The sequence below is a fragment of the Dermacentor variabilis genome, chromosome 2, assembly GCF_050947875.1.
Source record: "Dermacentor variabilis isolate Ectoservices chromosome 2, ASM5094787v1, whole genome shotgun sequence".
Classification (NCBI taxonomy): Eukaryota; Metazoa; Arthropoda; class Arachnida; order Ixodida; family Ixodidae; genus Dermacentor; species Dermacentor variabilis.
Window position 1 is genome coordinate 105,882,351 of NC_134569.1, and position 19,275 is coordinate 105,901,625.

The 19,275-nt window shown below is 43.8% G+C and overlaps 1 protein-coding gene across 2 annotated transcripts in view; it reads left to right on the top strand.

Annotated features, from left to right (window-relative positions):
• The window catches only part of jbug (filamin-type immunoglobulin domains fbug), a 206,564-nt gene that overhangs the window by 128,836 nt on the left and 58,453 nt on the right, over positions 1-19,275 (top strand). For both annotated transcript variants that reach the window (XM_075681604.1, XM_075681605.1), the window contains 10 exons: positions 345-474; positions 9,568-9,656; positions 10,169-10,391; positions 10,830-11,395; positions 12,185-12,461; positions 13,479-13,700; positions 16,350-16,517; positions 16,949-17,104; positions 17,651-17,731; positions 18,944-19,084. In XM_075681604.1, the coding sequence (XP_075537719.1) occupies positions 345-474; positions 9,568-9,656; positions 10,169-10,391; positions 10,830-11,395; positions 12,185-12,461; positions 13,479-13,700; positions 16,350-16,517; positions 16,949-17,104; positions 17,651-17,731; positions 18,944-19,084 (2,053 nt within the window). The remainder of the gene's footprint in view (positions 1-344; positions 475-9,567; positions 9,657-10,168; positions 10,392-10,829; positions 11,396-12,184; positions 12,462-13,478; positions 13,701-16,349; positions 16,518-16,948; positions 17,105-17,650; positions 17,732-18,943; positions 19,085-19,275) is intronic.

Sequence of the window (19,275 nt, forward strand, 5' to 3'; positions counted from 1 at the left end):
TTGTAAACCAACACCCAGGAGTAGGCGTAATTTTTTTTTCATTGCAAGTGAGAAGGAAAACAATGTTGCTAGGCATTCTGTTCACTCAAATGCAGCAGTGCCATCATATTTCAGCTTTCCTGTGTAGAAACCTTATTCTGCACTACTTTCAATCTAGAGGCCCAGATCATGTAGAAAAGGCTATTTAAAGTGCCCGAAAATGCCAAATGCCAAGAATATGCAAAAATATGTTTCTTAGTGCATTTGAGTACCTGCTATAGAGCACCTTTCAGTGCTATGTTCAAAGCCTACAAGTGTAATGAACTCCTTAATGATTGGTTTCTGTGGTTTTTCTCGCCAAGCAGATCAGCTCCAATGGGGCTGGGACAGGCAACATCCATGTGGAGGCCGTTGCACCAAGTGGCAAGACCATGGAATGCACTGTCAAGGAAACTGACGGTGTCTTCACATCCACATTTATGCCAAACGAAATCGGTGAGTTCGAATGCAGTTGCACTGGTTTCTTGTCTTGCTTTTTTTTTTTTGCAGCTTGCACTGATTTGCCTGTGACATTTATGAGGACTTGCTGTGCTAGGCATCATTACAGAGCATTGTTAAAACTCAGTGAAATATCAATATCTCTGCAGACTTCTTGATAAATTCTTAAACAAATGTCCAAACATAAGCCCAAGTCCTTGTGCTATCCCTAGCTGAAAGAAACAGGACAACATTGCAAGGAAGTTGTGCATTTCACACCAGGGTCATATTGATATAATTGTTAATAATTAACTGGAAAGACATGTGAAACATCTATTGCAGCTTCAGTGTTTGGTAAATTATAAGCTCCAACAGCATGGCTGTACAAAGTTTATGACATAAACTACAACAATTTCATGGAGAAACAGTAAGAGTTGTAGACATTGGGTACACAAGAGCACCTGTAGATGACAATACAATTAGTTGGAACTAGTATCACTGTCCTTTGAAAGGTTTTCGAGAGTTTAATATGCCACACAAAACTAGCCGGGACATAGTAAGGTGTGATTCTTAGGGCTGTAGCTACTGGTTGAAGACAGCTAACTGGTGCGCATACTTGTGCAAGTTGTGAAAGGTTCCCTACTCAGTGTTACAGAAAGCACGAGAAATGGTTTGTTAAATCGGTAATTGCAAATGGTAAAATTATTGAAATCTGAATCCAGTGCAAGCACACTAAATATACAAAGCGTTCAATGAATTATTGCTGCAGGAACATAGGCTTCCTGTTGCTGTAATTGAGCCCATGCAAGCTCAGTAATGCATGTCCTGCATGTATGCAAACAAAAGAAGGAAGACTGAACTGCTATGGTTCTTTATTTCTTACCATTGATCTCTGCCATTTTAATGTCTCATTTCGAAATTTCATGCCATGTCAATCGTAACTTAAAATTCTGGGCCCGCTTGCACAAAACTCTTTAGTCCGGTCTTATTCTGATATTCAGGCTCATTCGAGTCTTATTGGAGGCTTAATCTTCCCTAGCCGATAAGTCGCTTGCACGAAAGAGACTAGACGGAAACAAGACACAAAATGAAGATTGAAATGAGACCGGAATCTAGGCTGCTTCGAGCTGGCTTATCCAAAACTTATTCAGTATTTTCCAACATGGCTGCCCTGCGGTTGGCCCGCCTCGAGATGCTCTCCGAGCACTTGCTGCGCCGCGAACGTGTGTTTCGCGACAGGACAAATCCGCTGGACGCCTTCAGCGAGGAGGAGCTACAGCGGCGCGTACGCTTCGGGCGGGAGGGCATAGTATTTCTTGTCGAGTTCCTTCGCTCCGAGATCGAGCACCCGACGTGTCGGAGTGGTGCTTTGAGCGCCGAGCTGCAGGTGATGCTGGCACTGAAATTTTTTGCCTCCGGATGCTTCTTGATTACTGCCGGAGATGTGATCGGCGTCCACGAATCGACAGCAAGCCGCACGGTACGCCGGGTTGCTCTCGCCCTCGTCCGTCGCAGCAGACATTGGATCAGGTAAGCCTCTCTCCAACCATTTATTTTTCACTGCCTGTGTTTTAGTAGACAGCTTTAGTACTGCGTCATGACGATAAATACGCCGCACGCAAGTGCTTTGCGGAACGTAGGAGCGCGTGTACGTTAGGAATTTAGTGCTGCGAAATGCCTACGTGCGTAGAGGGCGAGCGTTAGACGCCGGGCGCGTCGCAGCGCAGTGGCCGCATCCGCCAGTACAGTCGCGATCAATTTGAAGGTGATCGGTCGAGCGGCGACCAAAACTAGGAGCAGCGCCACGTTACGTCATCACCGTCGGTCGAGAGTGAAACATCACATAGCTCCCCTCTCTCTCTTTTGGTGTTCCCTGAAAAGCTGCCACTCCCGTCACCGTTCACGGCGTAACCTGCGAATTCATTTCGATTGCCTTATGAGCCTTTGCACGGAGGCGTCATTGTTAGCCAATATATGCATGAGGAAGCGACGCACACAGATCATTGCCATGAAAGGGAAACAAACGCAAGGAAGTGGCGAGTTGGTCTTGGGGGTGATGGCTGCAGCCTGGAAGAGCCGAACAGGGGAAGAAGGCAACGCAATATTTATCTTCGCAGTTCCGAAATCGGCCGCTATGCTGCTTGGAAGGCCCGCCGGTCGATGCTCGCGCGATCACCTTCAAATTGATCGCGACTGTACGTCGAATCATCGGTGAAACTAGGCTCTGTTGATCTCGCTAATGTGATGTAACGTGTGGCCGCGTTCCCGCTTCGTCGAACTTTAAATTTTAACAAGCTGCGCTGCCAGAACATCTGCTGACGATGTCTCAAATGTTTGCACCTACTCGACTGCAACGAAGCTGATTGCACGTACCGCGACGGTGTCGCTCTCCGTGAATAACGTTTCCAGCCTCAAGTGAGCAGTTCGTCATTTTGTTCTTTCAAGCCGACGTCGTGCGTAGCTGTGTGATGGTCAGCACGAGATTAACACTATATACGTGTGCCTCCCTGGATATGTGCGCGTGTCATTGTGTGCAAGACCGCGCATGACATCGGCGTGAATCTAAAGGTGACCACCCTCGTTTTCTTTCCAGTTGGCCGTCGCCTAGACAGGTGCGGGAAATCCAAGGCTGTTTCTACGCTGTCGCTGGCTTTCCGCGCGTCGTGGGTGCAATTGACGGCACCCATGTGAGGATACAGGCTCCTGGAGAGCATGAAGAAGCCTACGTCAACCGCCACTTTTATCACTCCATAAACGTGCAGCTGGTGGTTGACAGCCACTGCCGCATCATCGATGTCGTCGCACGCTGGCCGGGCGGCACTCATGACGCGCGGATGCTGGCGAACAGCAGTGTGGCCGAACGCTTTGACAGCGGTGTTTACACCGGCGTGCTACTCGGAGACAGTGGTTACCCGTGCAAGCCCTGGCTGATGACGCCGTTCCGCACTACAAACACGCCCGGGAAAAGACGCTACAACGCTGCACACGGCACAACGAGGGCGATTGTGGAGAGGTAAATCTTGACGCTTCGGTCGAAAACAAACACAGGTGCCTATAGCCGATTTCGTATACACGGTATCAGGAAGTGAGCAACACATGAAAAAGTAAAACGCACACAGCTCTATGCAGCACACAATTGAGCTCTCATGCCACCACGTAACAACATAACATAGGTGTGCATTATTAGTCAATTTGTATTGGTTGCATTCTGATTGTGCGGGTCTGCAGACATTGAGGCATTAAAACAGGCTGAGTGAACATCTTCCTTAATTAATCCATGCACCATGGTTATCAGCAGCATACATATATTGTGTAGCAATAATTTCACGAAGGCAGGTGCTCATCTGTTATTGTGCTTAAGTGCGCTGTGCTCTTCACATTTTGTTGTGATATTCTGCCAAGTGAAAATACGCACTGCTCAATAGAAAACGTAACTTCCAAAATGTGAATGTACAGTATGCAGTTTGCAGATAACAGCCGGAAAGACACGTAGCCTGATGTAGACACATGAATCAATATTTGCAAGCTACTGCTATGTTTGGGTGTGACTGTTCCAATTAACAGTGTCCCCTTGCTTTTGTAGGTCGATCGGGCAGCTGAAGCGGCGCTTCCACTGTTTGCATGGGGAACTGCGAATGGCACCTCACCGGTGCTCAGCTGTCATCGTCGCCTGCTGTGTGCTGCACAACATTGCCAAGGTGTACGCATGCACTAGTGATGAGGAATGCCTGCTTCCACCAGAGGTGCCAACTCCTCCCAGTGACATGACTGATGATGGCAACACAGTGCGAAATGCACTGGTGCAGCAACACTTTTCTTAGTGTAAGTATGAAGCTTTTTATGTAAATATGAAATAAGAAAATGGTAAATATGTTATTCCTTGTGTTACTGTTCTAACATATCGTGCCCTGCTGGACTTCACGAAAGCCCTTGCTGAATGCGCAGTGCTTTTGTCATAATTGCTGACAAAGTTCGACAGTGAACAGGAACACATTTTATTTTGTTTGTGTACACAACAAAAAACTAAAACTTCAAAAGGTAAATAATTGCACAAGAAAACGTGAATGTTAACAAAAGGTCAAGCAAAAAATTTACTGCTTCTTAGCATTTCACGTCTGTAGTTAACCTCGAGTACAAAAGATGATTGCGTATTTAAATCTTGTTCTTTATGATAAAAGTGGTGCATGTTGCCAGAACAGCACAAGTTGAGGTAGGGAATCATGGCACATGAAACCATATTATGTATGCAGGGAAACCCATAAACATAGGAATCGAATACTGCTCCAAAATGTGGTCACAAGACGACGAATATCACCTAGATATGCTCTATTGCGTTAATGTGATAACTATGCAAGCGTATCACAGTCGTGGAAATCAGTTATGATATCAGTTCTAAACTAAATGCACAAGAAAAATGCTACCACTGAGGTTTCTGCCCCCGACATACACGTATGTTTCCCTCGACAACAACAATTCTCTATTTGATAATGCAATAGTGTTATCACAGTTGAGAAATAGCTAGAAAGTGGATAGAAACACGGGCAAAGAAAACTCCTGAATGTCAAAACCCAAGCACAGAAATTGAGTACAAAAATAAACGTAGGCATTGGTAAGGAATACACCTGAATGCTTTCTGCTTCTTGGCATGTGATATAGGTGTTTTAAACTTAGACAAGATGATTGTATCTGCAAACATTGCTCATAAGACCCAGCTGACACGCTGCTATAACAGTGGAAGTTCAAATAAGGAATGACACGCCGAGCACATCATGAACAAAGAGACAACCCATCCACTCGACCTGCACATTGTGTTTCAAGAAAGGGTTGCAAGCACACTAGGCACATATCACATAGCAATATGCTTTTACCTCAGTGTGAAAACTACATATTCATATCACGTGTGCTGTGAAATGCAATCCCAGGTGGACGTAATTATCGAGAGCCTTAAACTACACCATGCCTCATAGCCTGAGTTGATTTGGGACGTTAAGCCCTATTAAATCAAACCATATCATGGCTCAGAAAAAAAGGAAGCCCCAAAATGCAATGCCCACCTCCACAAATAACAAATATGCATCCACAAACCTTGCAGATAGCTTTAACTCAAGTTACTCTTAACCTTTGTACCAATACAAATGTCATTAGGAAAGATGATTTATAAAAGATATTCTTAGGTATAAAGCTGACTGATAAATAAAACGTGGGACCACTCAGTTCCCTTCCCCGCCATTTGCCCTCTCATTGGTTTTTCCTTTCAGTTCCAGCTGTAGTTTTAAGATCTCAAGCTTACGCCGCTCTTTTTCTAGCTGAAGTAGCTCGAGCTCTAACTCAGCTTTGCGCGCCTCTGTCTTTGTTCGTGCTTGTGTTGCTGCTAAAACTGCATCAGCAATAGCTCCATATTTGTTGATGACGGCAACAGCAGCATCGCTGACTGCCTTCCAGCCTTCAGCTGCTTCTGACACTTTTGCTGCTGCTTCTGCAGCAGCTCCTGCTGCACTCAGTTCAATATGCACAGCTCTTTCTTTGCCTTCTAGGACAGCATATTCCAACTCAACATTTCTTCTATTCAGCTGGATGGCCTCCTGGAGGCCATGATTCTGCTGGGAGGAGCGTGGAGCCTGAGGCGCCACTGCCGCTGCTGCTGCTTGTTGCCCTCTTGGGTTCAGGGCTGCTTGACCTCCTGCTGTTGTCGATGGCGCTGGAGTGGTGGCTACTGCTGCTCCCACCATCACTGGTTCCGGTACAGTGTCATCGTGAAAAGGCAATGCGTCATCTCGTTGTGATGGGCTCCCTTGGTTGCCGACTTCTGAGCCAGCAGTGTCCCCTTCCGCTTCTGTATAATTCGATGAGTAGAACGTCGCCTCATCGACTGCATCCTCAGGGGCTTCATAGTCCGTGTACACCTCTGTTGCATCGCTGTTATTGAGCTCGTTTTGCCTTGGGTAATCAGCACGGCTTGACAAAGGCCGGTAATCACCATCATCATGGAGCCTGTGTGAATGATTTGCACAGTTAGTGATCCGTAATATGTATAAAGAGGGGAGTGAACAGAATGACAAACACTGACAGAAATGCATTTCTGCGTGTTTCAATGTCGCAGCTATGTACAGAGCCTTGATTTCATTCTTGTGAGGTCACTTATTTGTACAGGAAGTGCTGAACATTATGAACTCGCATTGTATTAAGTGTGTTTTCGTCTTCACTAAATGCTGAAAGTGTGAAAATTTTATTTTAAGGGCTTTCTCATAAGCAAATTGGGGCCGTTATGCACGACAGCAACTTATGAGTCATGTTTTGAAATGTACACACAGCATTATAGTAATTTAATCCTATCGTGTGCATGTGATTGCATTCTCTAATTCTTGTACCATTTCAGTGTATTTTCATTGAGCAGCAAATACAAAAAATATGCGTTGCACTATTTCCATACCACAACACTTCATCCTAGTGGCTGACATAATGACCATAGTGCCTGCAGTTCATTGCACTTGGGGAGGTTTTAAACTTACTCGTCTAGATTAACAGCGTCAGGTATGCCCTCCAAAGTTGGGTTATTTGCCCCGACGACGTCCCTGACAGCCTCCAGCAAGGCAGGCAACTCATATTCATTGCTGCCAGCACCTGCACACGTTAAGAAATATTGCATTAGGAACTCATATAAGCATTGCATTGTCTTGAAATGTTTAACAACACAAGGAAAACGTCACATTAACATGCCACACTCAGTAGCCATGCCCAGCAGCCGAGGTTCTGTACCGTACGCTGCATTTCCATGCAGGACGTGACATTATGTTGATTGCTTTATTCCTTTAATCCAAGAGATCATGGTAATTACTTTAGTGTCCTTGAACTTTGTTGTGCCTGGCAAACACTATTCAGCCAAGAGTTTTTGTGTATGTCACTGTCCTACTTCTTTTGTAACATTTGTGTTTAAATATTCACTTATTGTTTCTCTTGCCTGAGTATAAAATAAACTTATATTAAACTCATATTCTGCTACATGTGTTCTTGCCAATTATAGTGTGTGCCGGGACTGCCAGTTGCTGATGAACTTCAATTGTATCACGAATATGAAGGTCAACAAGACAGACATCAGTAAGCCTAAGTGAGCAGGCATCGCAAGTAAAAGAACAGCACAGAAACAAAAACAATCGCCGAAAAGCAAACATATTTTCTTTCATATACTCTAAACATATATAGCCATTTTTGATTTTATATTTGGTAAAGCTCTTTATTTCGTGAAGCGCTATTTATTGTCTAACGTTCATTTCTTGCATCGGTTGTATCTTCAAAGTTAGGTTTTTTATCACAGTGACAGCCCTTCCAGTAAAAGTAACTTGTAGTGAGGCACGCTTAACTGCATTTTCTTTCTTTTCCGAAGGAGGGGTTAGGACAGACGCTTCGCATACTCGGAACTAGTTACAACAAACTGTAAATTGAACCGGCTAATAAATTCTCAGATCTCAATGTTGACCACAGTATAATTCTGTTCAACAAATAGGGAAGAATATTATCGTGGAGAATGCTGCATACCGGCAAATATTTTGGTGTTACCGAAATACACGACATTAAATTTAAACGGGAAGAATGGATTTCTCCGCCTTCGTCGCGCATGAGAGCATAAGCAGCTGCATGAGACAAATGCTGTGTACTTAGACAGCGTCGCTTTCTCGCGTTCCTGTGCCAGGCGGTGTTCGTATGTGTTACGCTAGACTGATGGAAGCGGGCTACATTTCACTTGGTTGCGGGCGTATTGCTGCTCAAGTTCACTCGGCGAGCGATGACGAAACAAGGCATTACAAGCATCGCGAAAATTACAGCGTAGCGCAAAACCATATTCTGCTGAATAGATAGTTTGAAAGCCGCGTACTCGAGCGCTAGCCTTGTTCTGAATGCAGGTACTACTTCCGCCGCAGACGCGTAACGCGATCGAGTTGTTCAGGCGTGGACAAAGTAAGCACGTCGCTGACTTCAAACAGTTACGACGTGTTGCCTAATTGAACTACCACCGCAGACGCGTAAGGCGTTCGAGTTGTTCAGGCGTGGACAATAGTAAGCACGTTGTTGAATTCAAACAGTCATGACGCGTTGCCTAATTGAAACTGCCGGATATGGTGTATGCCCGAAGGTAGTTGCCGATAGTGCGCTTTTGCATGTACAAACGATGTTTCTTCGCTTTTGATAGCGACCGTGTGATTGCACTTAGAACGGAATATCGTGCTCCGTTTATTTATGTCCGCACCTGCACATAATGGACTGTAACGGTCGGTACCGCAACAGAAGTTTTACTGCAAATACAAGGGATCACTTACCGGTTTGTCTCTCGTGCTGGCGTACGCGCTGAACTGCCACCTTCAGCTGCTGTTTTAGGTTCTGCCACTGTTTCTTCAGCTCTCTTACTTCTCTCTTCGTTGAGTGATGCGCATTCAGTTTCTGAGTAACGTCTGCCCAAGCTTGCTCACGCTTCTTTCGGGTCACAGCTGAATTAAACTTACTAAATAAGGCCGTGGTTTTTTCGCTGATGATATGAACCAAATCAATTTTTTCGTCTTCGCTCCAGTGATGGCTCTTGAGTCGCTTGGCGGGTGGTTGCGAGGACATGCTTGACAACACGTGCGTACCGCCAACTTTTGGAGCTGGTTCGGCTGCTTCTGCAGGGGTGACAAGCGCGGGAGTGCGGCCGGATGTTGACATCGAATCGCGGTCAACTATTGGACAGCGCGAACGCCTGTCGCCGCCGCAACCAACTTCCGGCCCATTCCCCATCTCTTTCCCTGTCGACGGCGAAATTTCCCACCTAGGTACTAAAAGTACCTCACGTCTTCAATAAGTCCGGACTATAGTTCAGTCTTGTCGGTTCGTGCAAGCGAAACATGATGGCCGGAAAGTCCAGTCTTATTTTAGGTTACAATAAGACAAGATTCGGATTTAAGTCTAGACTTAGAGGCTGGCGTTTGTGCAAGCGGGCCCTGTTCTTTAGTTATTTTTCTGCAGATATACGCATTTCTTGGCAAATTGCTCAGCATAACTTGAGAAGTCTTTTAGTTTTTTAGGTGCCTTGACTGTATAAACTGTTTTATGCTTGTCTTGTCTTACCTACCTATCTTCCAGGTGAATGGAAAATTGATGTTACTTATTCTGGTGAGCACATCCAAGGCAGCCCCTTTACATGTTATGTTTATGACCCAACACAAGTCACAGTGAGTATTTTGTACAGCAGTGAAGCTTAATGAATGCTTACTTTGCATGTGTACTGGCACCATTGAAGGTGAATCACTCTTCATAGTTAAATGTGGTACCACTGATGAGCATGCTTAAATGCATATGAAACGAGCGGAGTTTCTTAGGTTCTGTCATATTTTGCTTGAGGCTACTGTTTGTGTGTTATTAAGTTGGCTATAAGCATTGGTGACTGTAGGTTGTTTCAGGATGATGACAAGCACCATTTTTGTAGCCATATATTTTGCATTGAAGGGCATAGGCTTTAATATTGCAAGTTGCTATGGTTAGCCGTGGTTTTATATTGCAAGATGACTCAGTTATACTGATAAAGGAGATATTTCACTGTCCTTTTCAACCACATCTTGATGCCATTGCTTTATTGCATTTTTGTCATGCCTGAATGACTATCTAATTTAGGTTGCGTTATTGACAAAATCACGTTCCACTCGCTGTTCTATGTCGAAGACACTGTTTCTCGTGCTTTTCACAGATGAATGGCCCCAGCGCTGTGCAAATGGGAAAGGAAGTGATCTTTGAGTGTGATGCAAGTCGTGCCGGCTGGGGCAAGGTTCAGCTGGAGGTACAAATTGATGGTCACAACGTTCCAGTCAGCACAGATGAGAGAGGCGATGGCATCTACGTAGTCTCATTCTTACCTTCAAGAGAAGGTCACTACAAGATCTTTGCCACATTCAACAACGTCGATGTACATGGTAAGCTTCCTGAAACATAGTGCATTGGCATTCCTAACTTCTTGGTGGCAAGTAGTGCAGTACAATAGCCAGAAACACCTTCGTTGCTCAGAAAATATAAAAGAAAATTGAAGAAAATAGCTCCTTGTATTTCAGTAACTAATTTCACACACATTATGTTGTTGGGTTAGCTTTCCACTTGCTGCTAAGTTCTAGTTTGCATGGTCTGTGCATCTGAGCTTAGTCCGTGACAGTGGGATGTGTGCAAATTATTTTGTGACGCGAGTCTGGGGGCACACATTATTGCGACAGCTTACTAATGTAAGGGAGCTGCTTTGTACATGTTTTCCTTGTGCCTGGGACAGATGTGATATCACAGTGCACTGTAATAGTAATTGCTTTAAACTTCAGCAAGTTCTGTAAACTATGGCTTAACTTGTTAATCCTGTCCTCTCACAGGCTCTCCATTCACTATTGTCTCCACTGCTGACGAGCCAGAGTCTCCGAGTTCGCTCAGCGATGCCTTCTTCACACGCACGCTAACACCTAGTGGGGATCGTGTCTCCAGCTCGGCATCATCTTTCTTCCCTTCCTCCCTGGCATCATCTCGAGTCACGTCCCCAACAAAGACAGACCCTGACGGTCGCGTGTCACGCAATGCTCTCGAGTTCCTCCAGTCTCGCATCGAGATGACAACTACACGACAAGAGACAAGCGTCACCCATGCAACAAGGACAAACATGGAAAGTTCTGCAAGCAGAACGGTTTCGACGCCGCCTCGAGGTGCCACGCCTGAACGGCCCTCGTCGCGGCACACAAGCAAGGTGCCACCACCTCCCACGCCAAGAAAGCCTGCGCCAGCCGTCCCATCACCATCGATTCGAAACCAGAGCCGAGCACTGTCCGAGGAGAGGAACGGGAACAGGGAAGAGCAGTTTTCAAGCTCGAGGAATTCCGCAACCTTGGAACGGCGCAAGAGTCCAGAGATGAGGCAGATGACTCCGCCAGTGGTGGCTCAGCGACAGGTATGGCATGGGGCTTTTATGCACCTAAGTGCGACTGACAGCTCTCAGAGCTGTCATTTAAATCCTCCTAATTATTATAACAAATGTTGAGCTGCTTTACAGTATAAGATCTCCAGCTTATAGCTGAAGATCTTACCATATTGTGAAACTAATTTAAAGAAGCAAATTCCAGGTCACTTTAGAACATAAAAGCACAACTACAACAAGCATGGATGTGGATCTGTCCAACTCTGTGTCACAACAACATCTCTTAGTTATTGTTGAAGAGTACGGGGTTATAAGCATAACTGCTAAGAATGTGAAATGAAATTCAACATGCTATTTGACAGCTCTGGTGCACCATATAATATGGTTTCTTGAATAGCCATAATTTTTTTGTATACCATTAATGGCTTGTTTCTTGCAGCTTCTAGTTTGATATCTAAGCCATTGTTTTAAATACGAATACACAACCTTTTTGCATTTGGGCTCTTGCCTATGCAATGTTATTTTGCAAGTTCCAGTGTTGTAATATTTCGGGATCTGGTTTCTGTTAATTTGACCCCATCAGAATATGAAAAATTGCATTGAATCATGCAATGTTCAAGTTAGGAAGAATGTTTGTAGGACGTATGTGGTCTTTTGGTACTTTAGAACACTTAGCATGCATTCAAAGGTACATTGAGCTCACTGATAACTTAACAGAAGTCGGCTGTATGTTGAGGAGTTTGCAGGAGCTTTGTTTTGTTCCTCGCTGGCTTCACATCCTTTTCCTTCACTGTGTCTGATGTCTGACAATCATTCGTGCAGATAACAAAAGAAGAGCATCGTGTGGACAGTCGCCAAGAGATGCATCATCATGTGGAGCATCAGCGAACTCATGCAAGCGAGACTAGCATTGAAACTAAGACAGTGGCAGGTACAAAGCAGGTGGGGCCTCCCCCAGTTGCTCCCAGGGGAGGTGGTGACATTGCACAAGTGAAAATATTGGGCGAGGCCCTCAAGCTTGTACCTGTCAAGCAACCTGCAACATTCCACATCAGTGCTCCCGACTTTGATCGAGATGACTTTCAGGTGACAATCGCTGGTAGGTGGATTTCATAGTTCAGTTGAATGAGCTAAACTTTATTGTCACCTTCTTCCTTTCCTTAAGTCCTCTCTCGCCTTACCACATTGATGAGTAGCTGTGTAGACACTGGTCCAGGCAGATCTCCTAGCGTCTAAAATAATGTTTAGAACTCTAAAGACATTTTTGAACCAGTTGCTCCAGCCTGAAAACATATATGTTAAAATTTATTCACAGTGTTAGCTACTCATATGAAGCTGATAGCTACTCAGTAAATGGATGCGTAAATGTTCAGCTTTATAGATAAGCTAAACCTTCTGTCTAGGCCCATGAGCTCTATCTTTCAATTCATGTATTATGACTGTTATTGACTAGATGCATGTAAAGCTGCCTGCACTTACAGCTGTTATTTTAATATTTACAAAAAGGACTTGCTTCTTTATTAATGCATATAGAGATGCTTTTCTTGTTGCAGTTTGTGGGATTGGTTAGGTGCTTTATGTGTACATTTATATAAGTTCGTGGCCAGGTTTACCGCCATTTCTATTGCCACTTGCCAAACCTCGTGAAATAGTAGCTGCCTTTTACAGATACATGTAATGAGCAACTGAGGGCCTGCCAGTTTCCATGCCAACTGTAAACATTGTCAATTCTTATATATATGCACTACAGATAAAATAAAGAGGAACTGCGGACATTATGGTAGAACTTCTACTGTTATTATGTAATGTCGTGCATGTCTTTCAGGGTGTGTGCTAATGTCGTCATACAACCGTGCAATAGTAAAAATTGCCTAATGAATGGATACACTATATTGTATATTTACTTTTTGTTGTGTGCTTTTAGCTGTATTGCAAGCAGCTTCAGCAATGTAGAAATTCATGATGTCTTGCTTCAAAAAATTGCTTGTGAAAAGTAGCATGAAGAAAATGTTAGCGCACAGTAAGTGCACCATTGTGGACATCTGTTAATATTAAGTGGTGTCTTAAGTCTTCCTTTTGCTGACTGGGTGCTGCTGTCCTTGTTTTGTTCGATTAGCGCCCACTGGACGAGAGTTTCCTGTGCACATGGATGTGTCTCAACCGGGAGAAATAGATGTTGAATTCATCACGTCTGAAGTTGGTGAGCACGTCATTGAAGTGAAGCTCCAGGGACGACCACTGCCAGGCAGCCCGTTTCGCAGCCACGCCTTTGATGCCACCAAGATCAAAGTGGGAGACGTTCCTAACGGGGTTGTCGGACAACCCGTGGAGTTTGAGAGTAAGTGCTCTTGTAGCATTACCTATGACTCGGTGAATGCTATAACATTTTGAATATTTATCTGACATCTTTTTGTTACTCAGTACACTGCTTGATAATTTGATAGCCAGTGTCTTTACCTTAATTTACTTATGACCAGTTCACTGCACAGTGTGTGCGCCATTTTCATCGTGACATTTTGCAAGCTTTCAGGTTTCTTTCTATGCATCAATATTTGTTTGTCTGGCTGTACATTGAGTTTTCTGACTATATATACACTAAACTTGTTTATAATGTTCCCTTGTTAACTGTTACTTTTCTTTCATTGATTATAATTTTATGCTGTTATCAACATGTGTGTTAGTGCACACCCTCCATGCTCTCAAGCAAAAGTGGCAGTAATGAAAGTACATAGTTAAAGTGGAAAATTGTTCTTGTTGCATCAGTATTGCTGCACAGAAGGAATGATTACTGAGCCATTATGAGTAACAGTTAAATTTTTTTACCAGTTGAGTGCCTTTATTGTCGGCGCTAGAGCACCGCATTTGCACTTATGAGCTTTGCAGCTGTGGGGACACATTGAATGTGCACTGAAGCCTCATGTTCAAGATACATGCACATTTTTATTATCCCAGTTTATAGCAATATAAATTTTCGTTTCTTTCATGGAGCTTTTTACATTCCCATTACCAACATTTTGTGACGACTTTCTGCATGCATTCGACTGCGTTCAGTTTTTTTTTTTTTTTTTGTTCTGTCATTGTAGTTGCTGTGATGATACAAATTGTAGTGGCCCTTCTCTTGCACCCACTTACAGTGTTGCTAAGTTGTATGCATTTTCAATTCCCTACACTTATAAGGCAATTCTGTGTTTTGGAGGATATAAATGTACATTCTGCATACCGTGTAGCTGTCTTCACTTTTCTACATTAGAAAGAGAAAGAGAGAGAGCAAATAATAAATGAAAGGCAGAGAGGTTAACCAGGACTGAGCCCGATTGGCTACCCTACACTGGGGAAAGGTTAAAGGGGAGGGAAAAATTAAAGTAAGAAGAGAAAGTTGACTGGGGATATTGATCGGTCACTCAGTCCGGATCACAGACAGTGACTCAATCTGGTAGTTTTCAAATATCGCAGCAGCGCTTTATTGGCCTTTTGTAGCTGCGATAAGCGAGGCCATGGTCCCAAGATCTTGTTCAAGGTGAACGGTTTTCTATCTAACTGATTTAGAGCTGTGCAGAGGTCATGTCTTTCATTTTCAAAAGATGGGCAGTAGCACAGTAGACGTTCTATAATCTCCTCGTCACTGCAGGCATTGTACTCGGTGCTATCAGCCATTCCAATCAAACGCGTATATGCATTGGTGAACGCGACGCCGAAGCGTAAGCAGCACATCATGGTTTCCTCATTTCGCGGAAGCCCAGGTAACAGCCGCAGTTGCATAGATGGGTCACAGGAATGCAATCGATGTTGGGTGAATTCAGGTGTGTGCCACTTTTCCAATGTCATATGGTGTGCTAACTTGCTTAAGTGTTGGGCTGCATCAGTCTGCGATAAAGGTACAGAAACAAGGGTTGCTCCTTCGTGTGCTTTCCTAGCAGCTTCAACAGCGAGGTCATTGCCGGAGATACTGCAATGGCTTGTCAACCACTGAAACACGATGTTATGTCCTTTCGCGATCATACGACAGTGAATTTCTCGTATCTCCGACACACGTTGTTCACAGGACCCGTGACGAAGGGCTGATAGAAGACATTGTAAGGCCGCCTTCGAGTTGCAGAATATTGCCCACCGATTAGCCAGTTGGTTGTTGATATAATCAGCAGCACCTCGGAGGGCAACAAGCTCCGAACTGGTCGATGTTGTCATGTGAGAAATCTTGTATCGGATGCTTATTGATCGTGATGGTATAACCACTACGCCGGTGGGACTGGTCTGAGTGGAAGAGCCATCCATATATATGTGGACATGGTGAAAGTAGAAAGTGTGCAAACAATCCAGAGCTGCTTGCTTCAAGGCAAAGGTAGGCAGGTGTCATCTTTCTTGTCCCTGGACCCGTAAGATGCACTTGAGGTTGTTTTAAACACCACAAAGCAGAGGTTGAACATGCTGATGGTGTGAAGCCCGACGGTAGGCACAATGGATGCTGACCACGTTGGAGAATGACGCCTGTGGTCATCGTTCTGGTAGGCAGGCAGGCAAGGGAGCTTGATTGCATCCATGAAACATGACGAATATGGGCTCTAAGCGTGTTGGTGCTAATGTAAGTCGTGATCGGATGGTCTTGAGCCATTGTAATGGTTCCAATAACAGCTTATGATATTTAAAGCTAGCTTTTTTTTTAATAGTGTAGGGCCCTGCTAACATGTTCTTTGGTAGTACATCTTCTTGGTTATGTGATGTCTCTAAAGCCTAGTACCTGTGATGCTAACTGTATGTAGGTCCAGCTTTTCTTTGCACACTGCATTTGCCCAGCTACTACATTGTATTCCTGCAGTCCCGTAAAAAGCACACAACAGGTTGGCTCTACTGTGTTCATATTCAATTCGAGGTTTTGCATTTGCACATATCCTTATTCCTAACTGTGTGCATGTGGATTATTATTTATTTTCTATTCACTGTATAGTGTGACAGTGTTCATATACACCAAAGTAATGACTTTTCTTAACAGTTGATGGTGCTGAAGCTGGCTCAGGCAACCTAGAGATCATGGTGAATGGTGACCATGTCACGAGCCATGTCAAACCCCTTGGTGGCCATCGCTTTCTTGCCTCATTCGTTCCTCGCACAGCCACTGTGCACACAGTTGAGATGAAATTCAATGGCGAGAAAGTTCCAGGTGATGAAATTTTCTTTCATTCTTTTCCTTTTTTGTTTGAATGCTTATGTCAAGATGTTTCTGGAAAAGCAGTTTCTTCTTCCTTTTCCAAGCACAACTTTCCATGATTTCATTATGTTGCCCAATTTAGGAGTATAATGTGCATGCACTAGATATTGAAATAAGACAACACCAATTGTGAGTTACATTGATAGAAAAATTGGCCTCGCAAATTCATGCATTCTTTACATTTGTGTTCTTAGTGTGCTGTTTACATTTCATCTGTCCATAATAGCACATATAAAAATAAATCATTAGCTTCTTTTTTATGATGCCTCAAAGTGTAAATCACCTTGCTTTTAATGCCTGGCAGTTTTCTTCAAACCAGGTTTAGTACATTCTTCTTCTTTCTTTTCCACTATAGTTAACATTTAACGTCATCGTATGTGTAGGTTCCCCATGGAAATGTGAAGTTCGAGACGTGCTCAAACGGGGCCCAGTATCCGCTAGGGGCCAAACCCTGCAGACATTTAGCTGTGGCAAGACGGCCAGCTTTGAAGTGCACGCTCCAGGCTGCAGCAAAGACGACATAAAGGTCAACATCAAAGGTATGCCTGGAGTTGCGGCTCTGCTTATTTTGTCATTGTCACATTTAGTGTTACCATTACTGACAAAATAAAGTGCAGTAAAGAACAACTGCCTTTTGCAGCATTCTCCAATGATACACAGTAACAAACATGAGAAAATCTGGCAAAATAGTGGGATTCGACATTCACAGCTATAGAGGGTACTTATCGCAAAGATGCCTTTTTCAGCATTCTCCTATGATAGGTGCTTATCATTAGAGAATGCTGCAAAAGGCATCTTTGTGATAGGTGTCCTCTGTAGCTGTAAATTTCAAATTCCACCACTTTGCCAGATTGCCTCATGTTCCTTAGTGTGTTTATCTTTCTTTGATGTGCAATCAGCCTACAACTAGTTATGTGTTCTCTGCATGACGCATATGTCTGCCCACATACTTTTATTACTTTTAATTTCCGCTAGAATGACCTAGACACATGTGCAGTGCCTTTAAAGATTAAGCGCATATGTCCTCACCTGTGCTCATTGTCAAAAGAAATGAAATGCTTGTCATCTTTCGTGGGGTGATGTAGGACCTGGAAAAGCGAGGATACAACCTGTCATCATGGAACGTCCAGACTGCCATGTCGTGGAGTTCACAGCGTTGGAAGCTGGTGAGCCCTCCCCCCTAAAAGGAGGCTGTATTATACACACTTGTTGCTCTCAGCTGCGTTGCAGTGGTGTCACATATATATATATATATATATATATATATATATATATATTTTTGTCAGTAATTCCCACTAACTGCTTTGCAATGTGATGGAACTTCAGACCACTTTTACAGCAAATGCATTTATTGGGACTTTCCAGCCACGGTTGCTATAGCAGTTCCCCAATAATCATGATCACCATAAACTCATGCCAATGATAAAATAAGATAAAGGATTGAAGGAAAGGTGAAACCTCAGCTGGCTATGAAACCTGGGATCTTAATTTTCTGAAATTGTACACTCCAACTAACTGTGCCCTGTACACCAAGTGCTGATAAAGTTTAAAGCATTGAGAACAGCACTGCTACGCAATATAGCAATTGAGATGTACACCATGGTACATGAGACAATAATTAACAAGAACTGAGGTGAAAGAAGCTATGTCAGTAGACAGAAGTGAATGAGTGATACGATAGGGAACAGAAGGAAGCAAAAGCTGTGGTTCTCCAAACATATTTTTCGCATGCTGTCAGCTTATGGTACAACTCATGGAGGAAAGAAAGCTTAGGTTAGGCCCTGCTAGCCCAACTGCAAGTGTAGTGGAAGTCACGGGTATTTTTCACTAAGGAGCACTGGGTCTGATGGTCCAATCAGCCATGTTGTGTTAACAACTTCGCTTCAGTAACAGTGTAATGTAGAGAGAACCAACATTGGCTCTTTCTATGGCTACTGTGTGGCTGTTTGCATGTCTTCACTTGCACCATCCACGGAGCATGGAACTACATGAAATGGTGGTAAATGAAGCCTGTGTTCAGAGCTTTCACTTTGACACCGTGTCCTGAAATGCTGGTGGTGTGGCAAAATGCAAGGTCAACATTGGTACCATGGGAGGCTAGCATGGTAAAGGATAGGTGAGATGAGCTGGCGAGTCCATGAGGAAGAGCGTGACAGAAAGGGTAAAAAGAGGAGGAGAAGAAACATTGTCCACCAAGACAGCAGAACCTTCAGATGAAGTGATGTCAGAGCTTCTCCCACTTCTTTTCTTTATTCTTTACAGTGCAACAGATATTGCATGAAATAGTGTGAGTCTTACTAAACATAGCAATGCACTAGCTGTCGCAGCTTTGCATTTTAGGCATAACAACTGCAACTTCTTTTTGTTTTGGTTTATAGGTACCTACCAAATAGAAGTTACAGCTTGTGGTCAGAAGGTTCCAGGCAGTCCCTTTGTGTCAAAGGCTTATGATGCTTCGTGCATTACCCTCAGTGACATCCCACAATCCTGTGTCGTAGGCCAAACATCTCAGTTCCAAGGCAAGTGACTTTTAGCAGATGTAACCATCATGTCCAACTGAGATTGTCACTTTTATGTTGATTACTCAGTGTGATTTTTCATCTGCTTATACATTTAGCATGTGCTTTCTTCCATTTTAAAGGTGTTGTTTGTGGCATAGCAGAATTATGAACTGCCATTATGAGGAAAAAGACGGCATTCTCAGTATTCA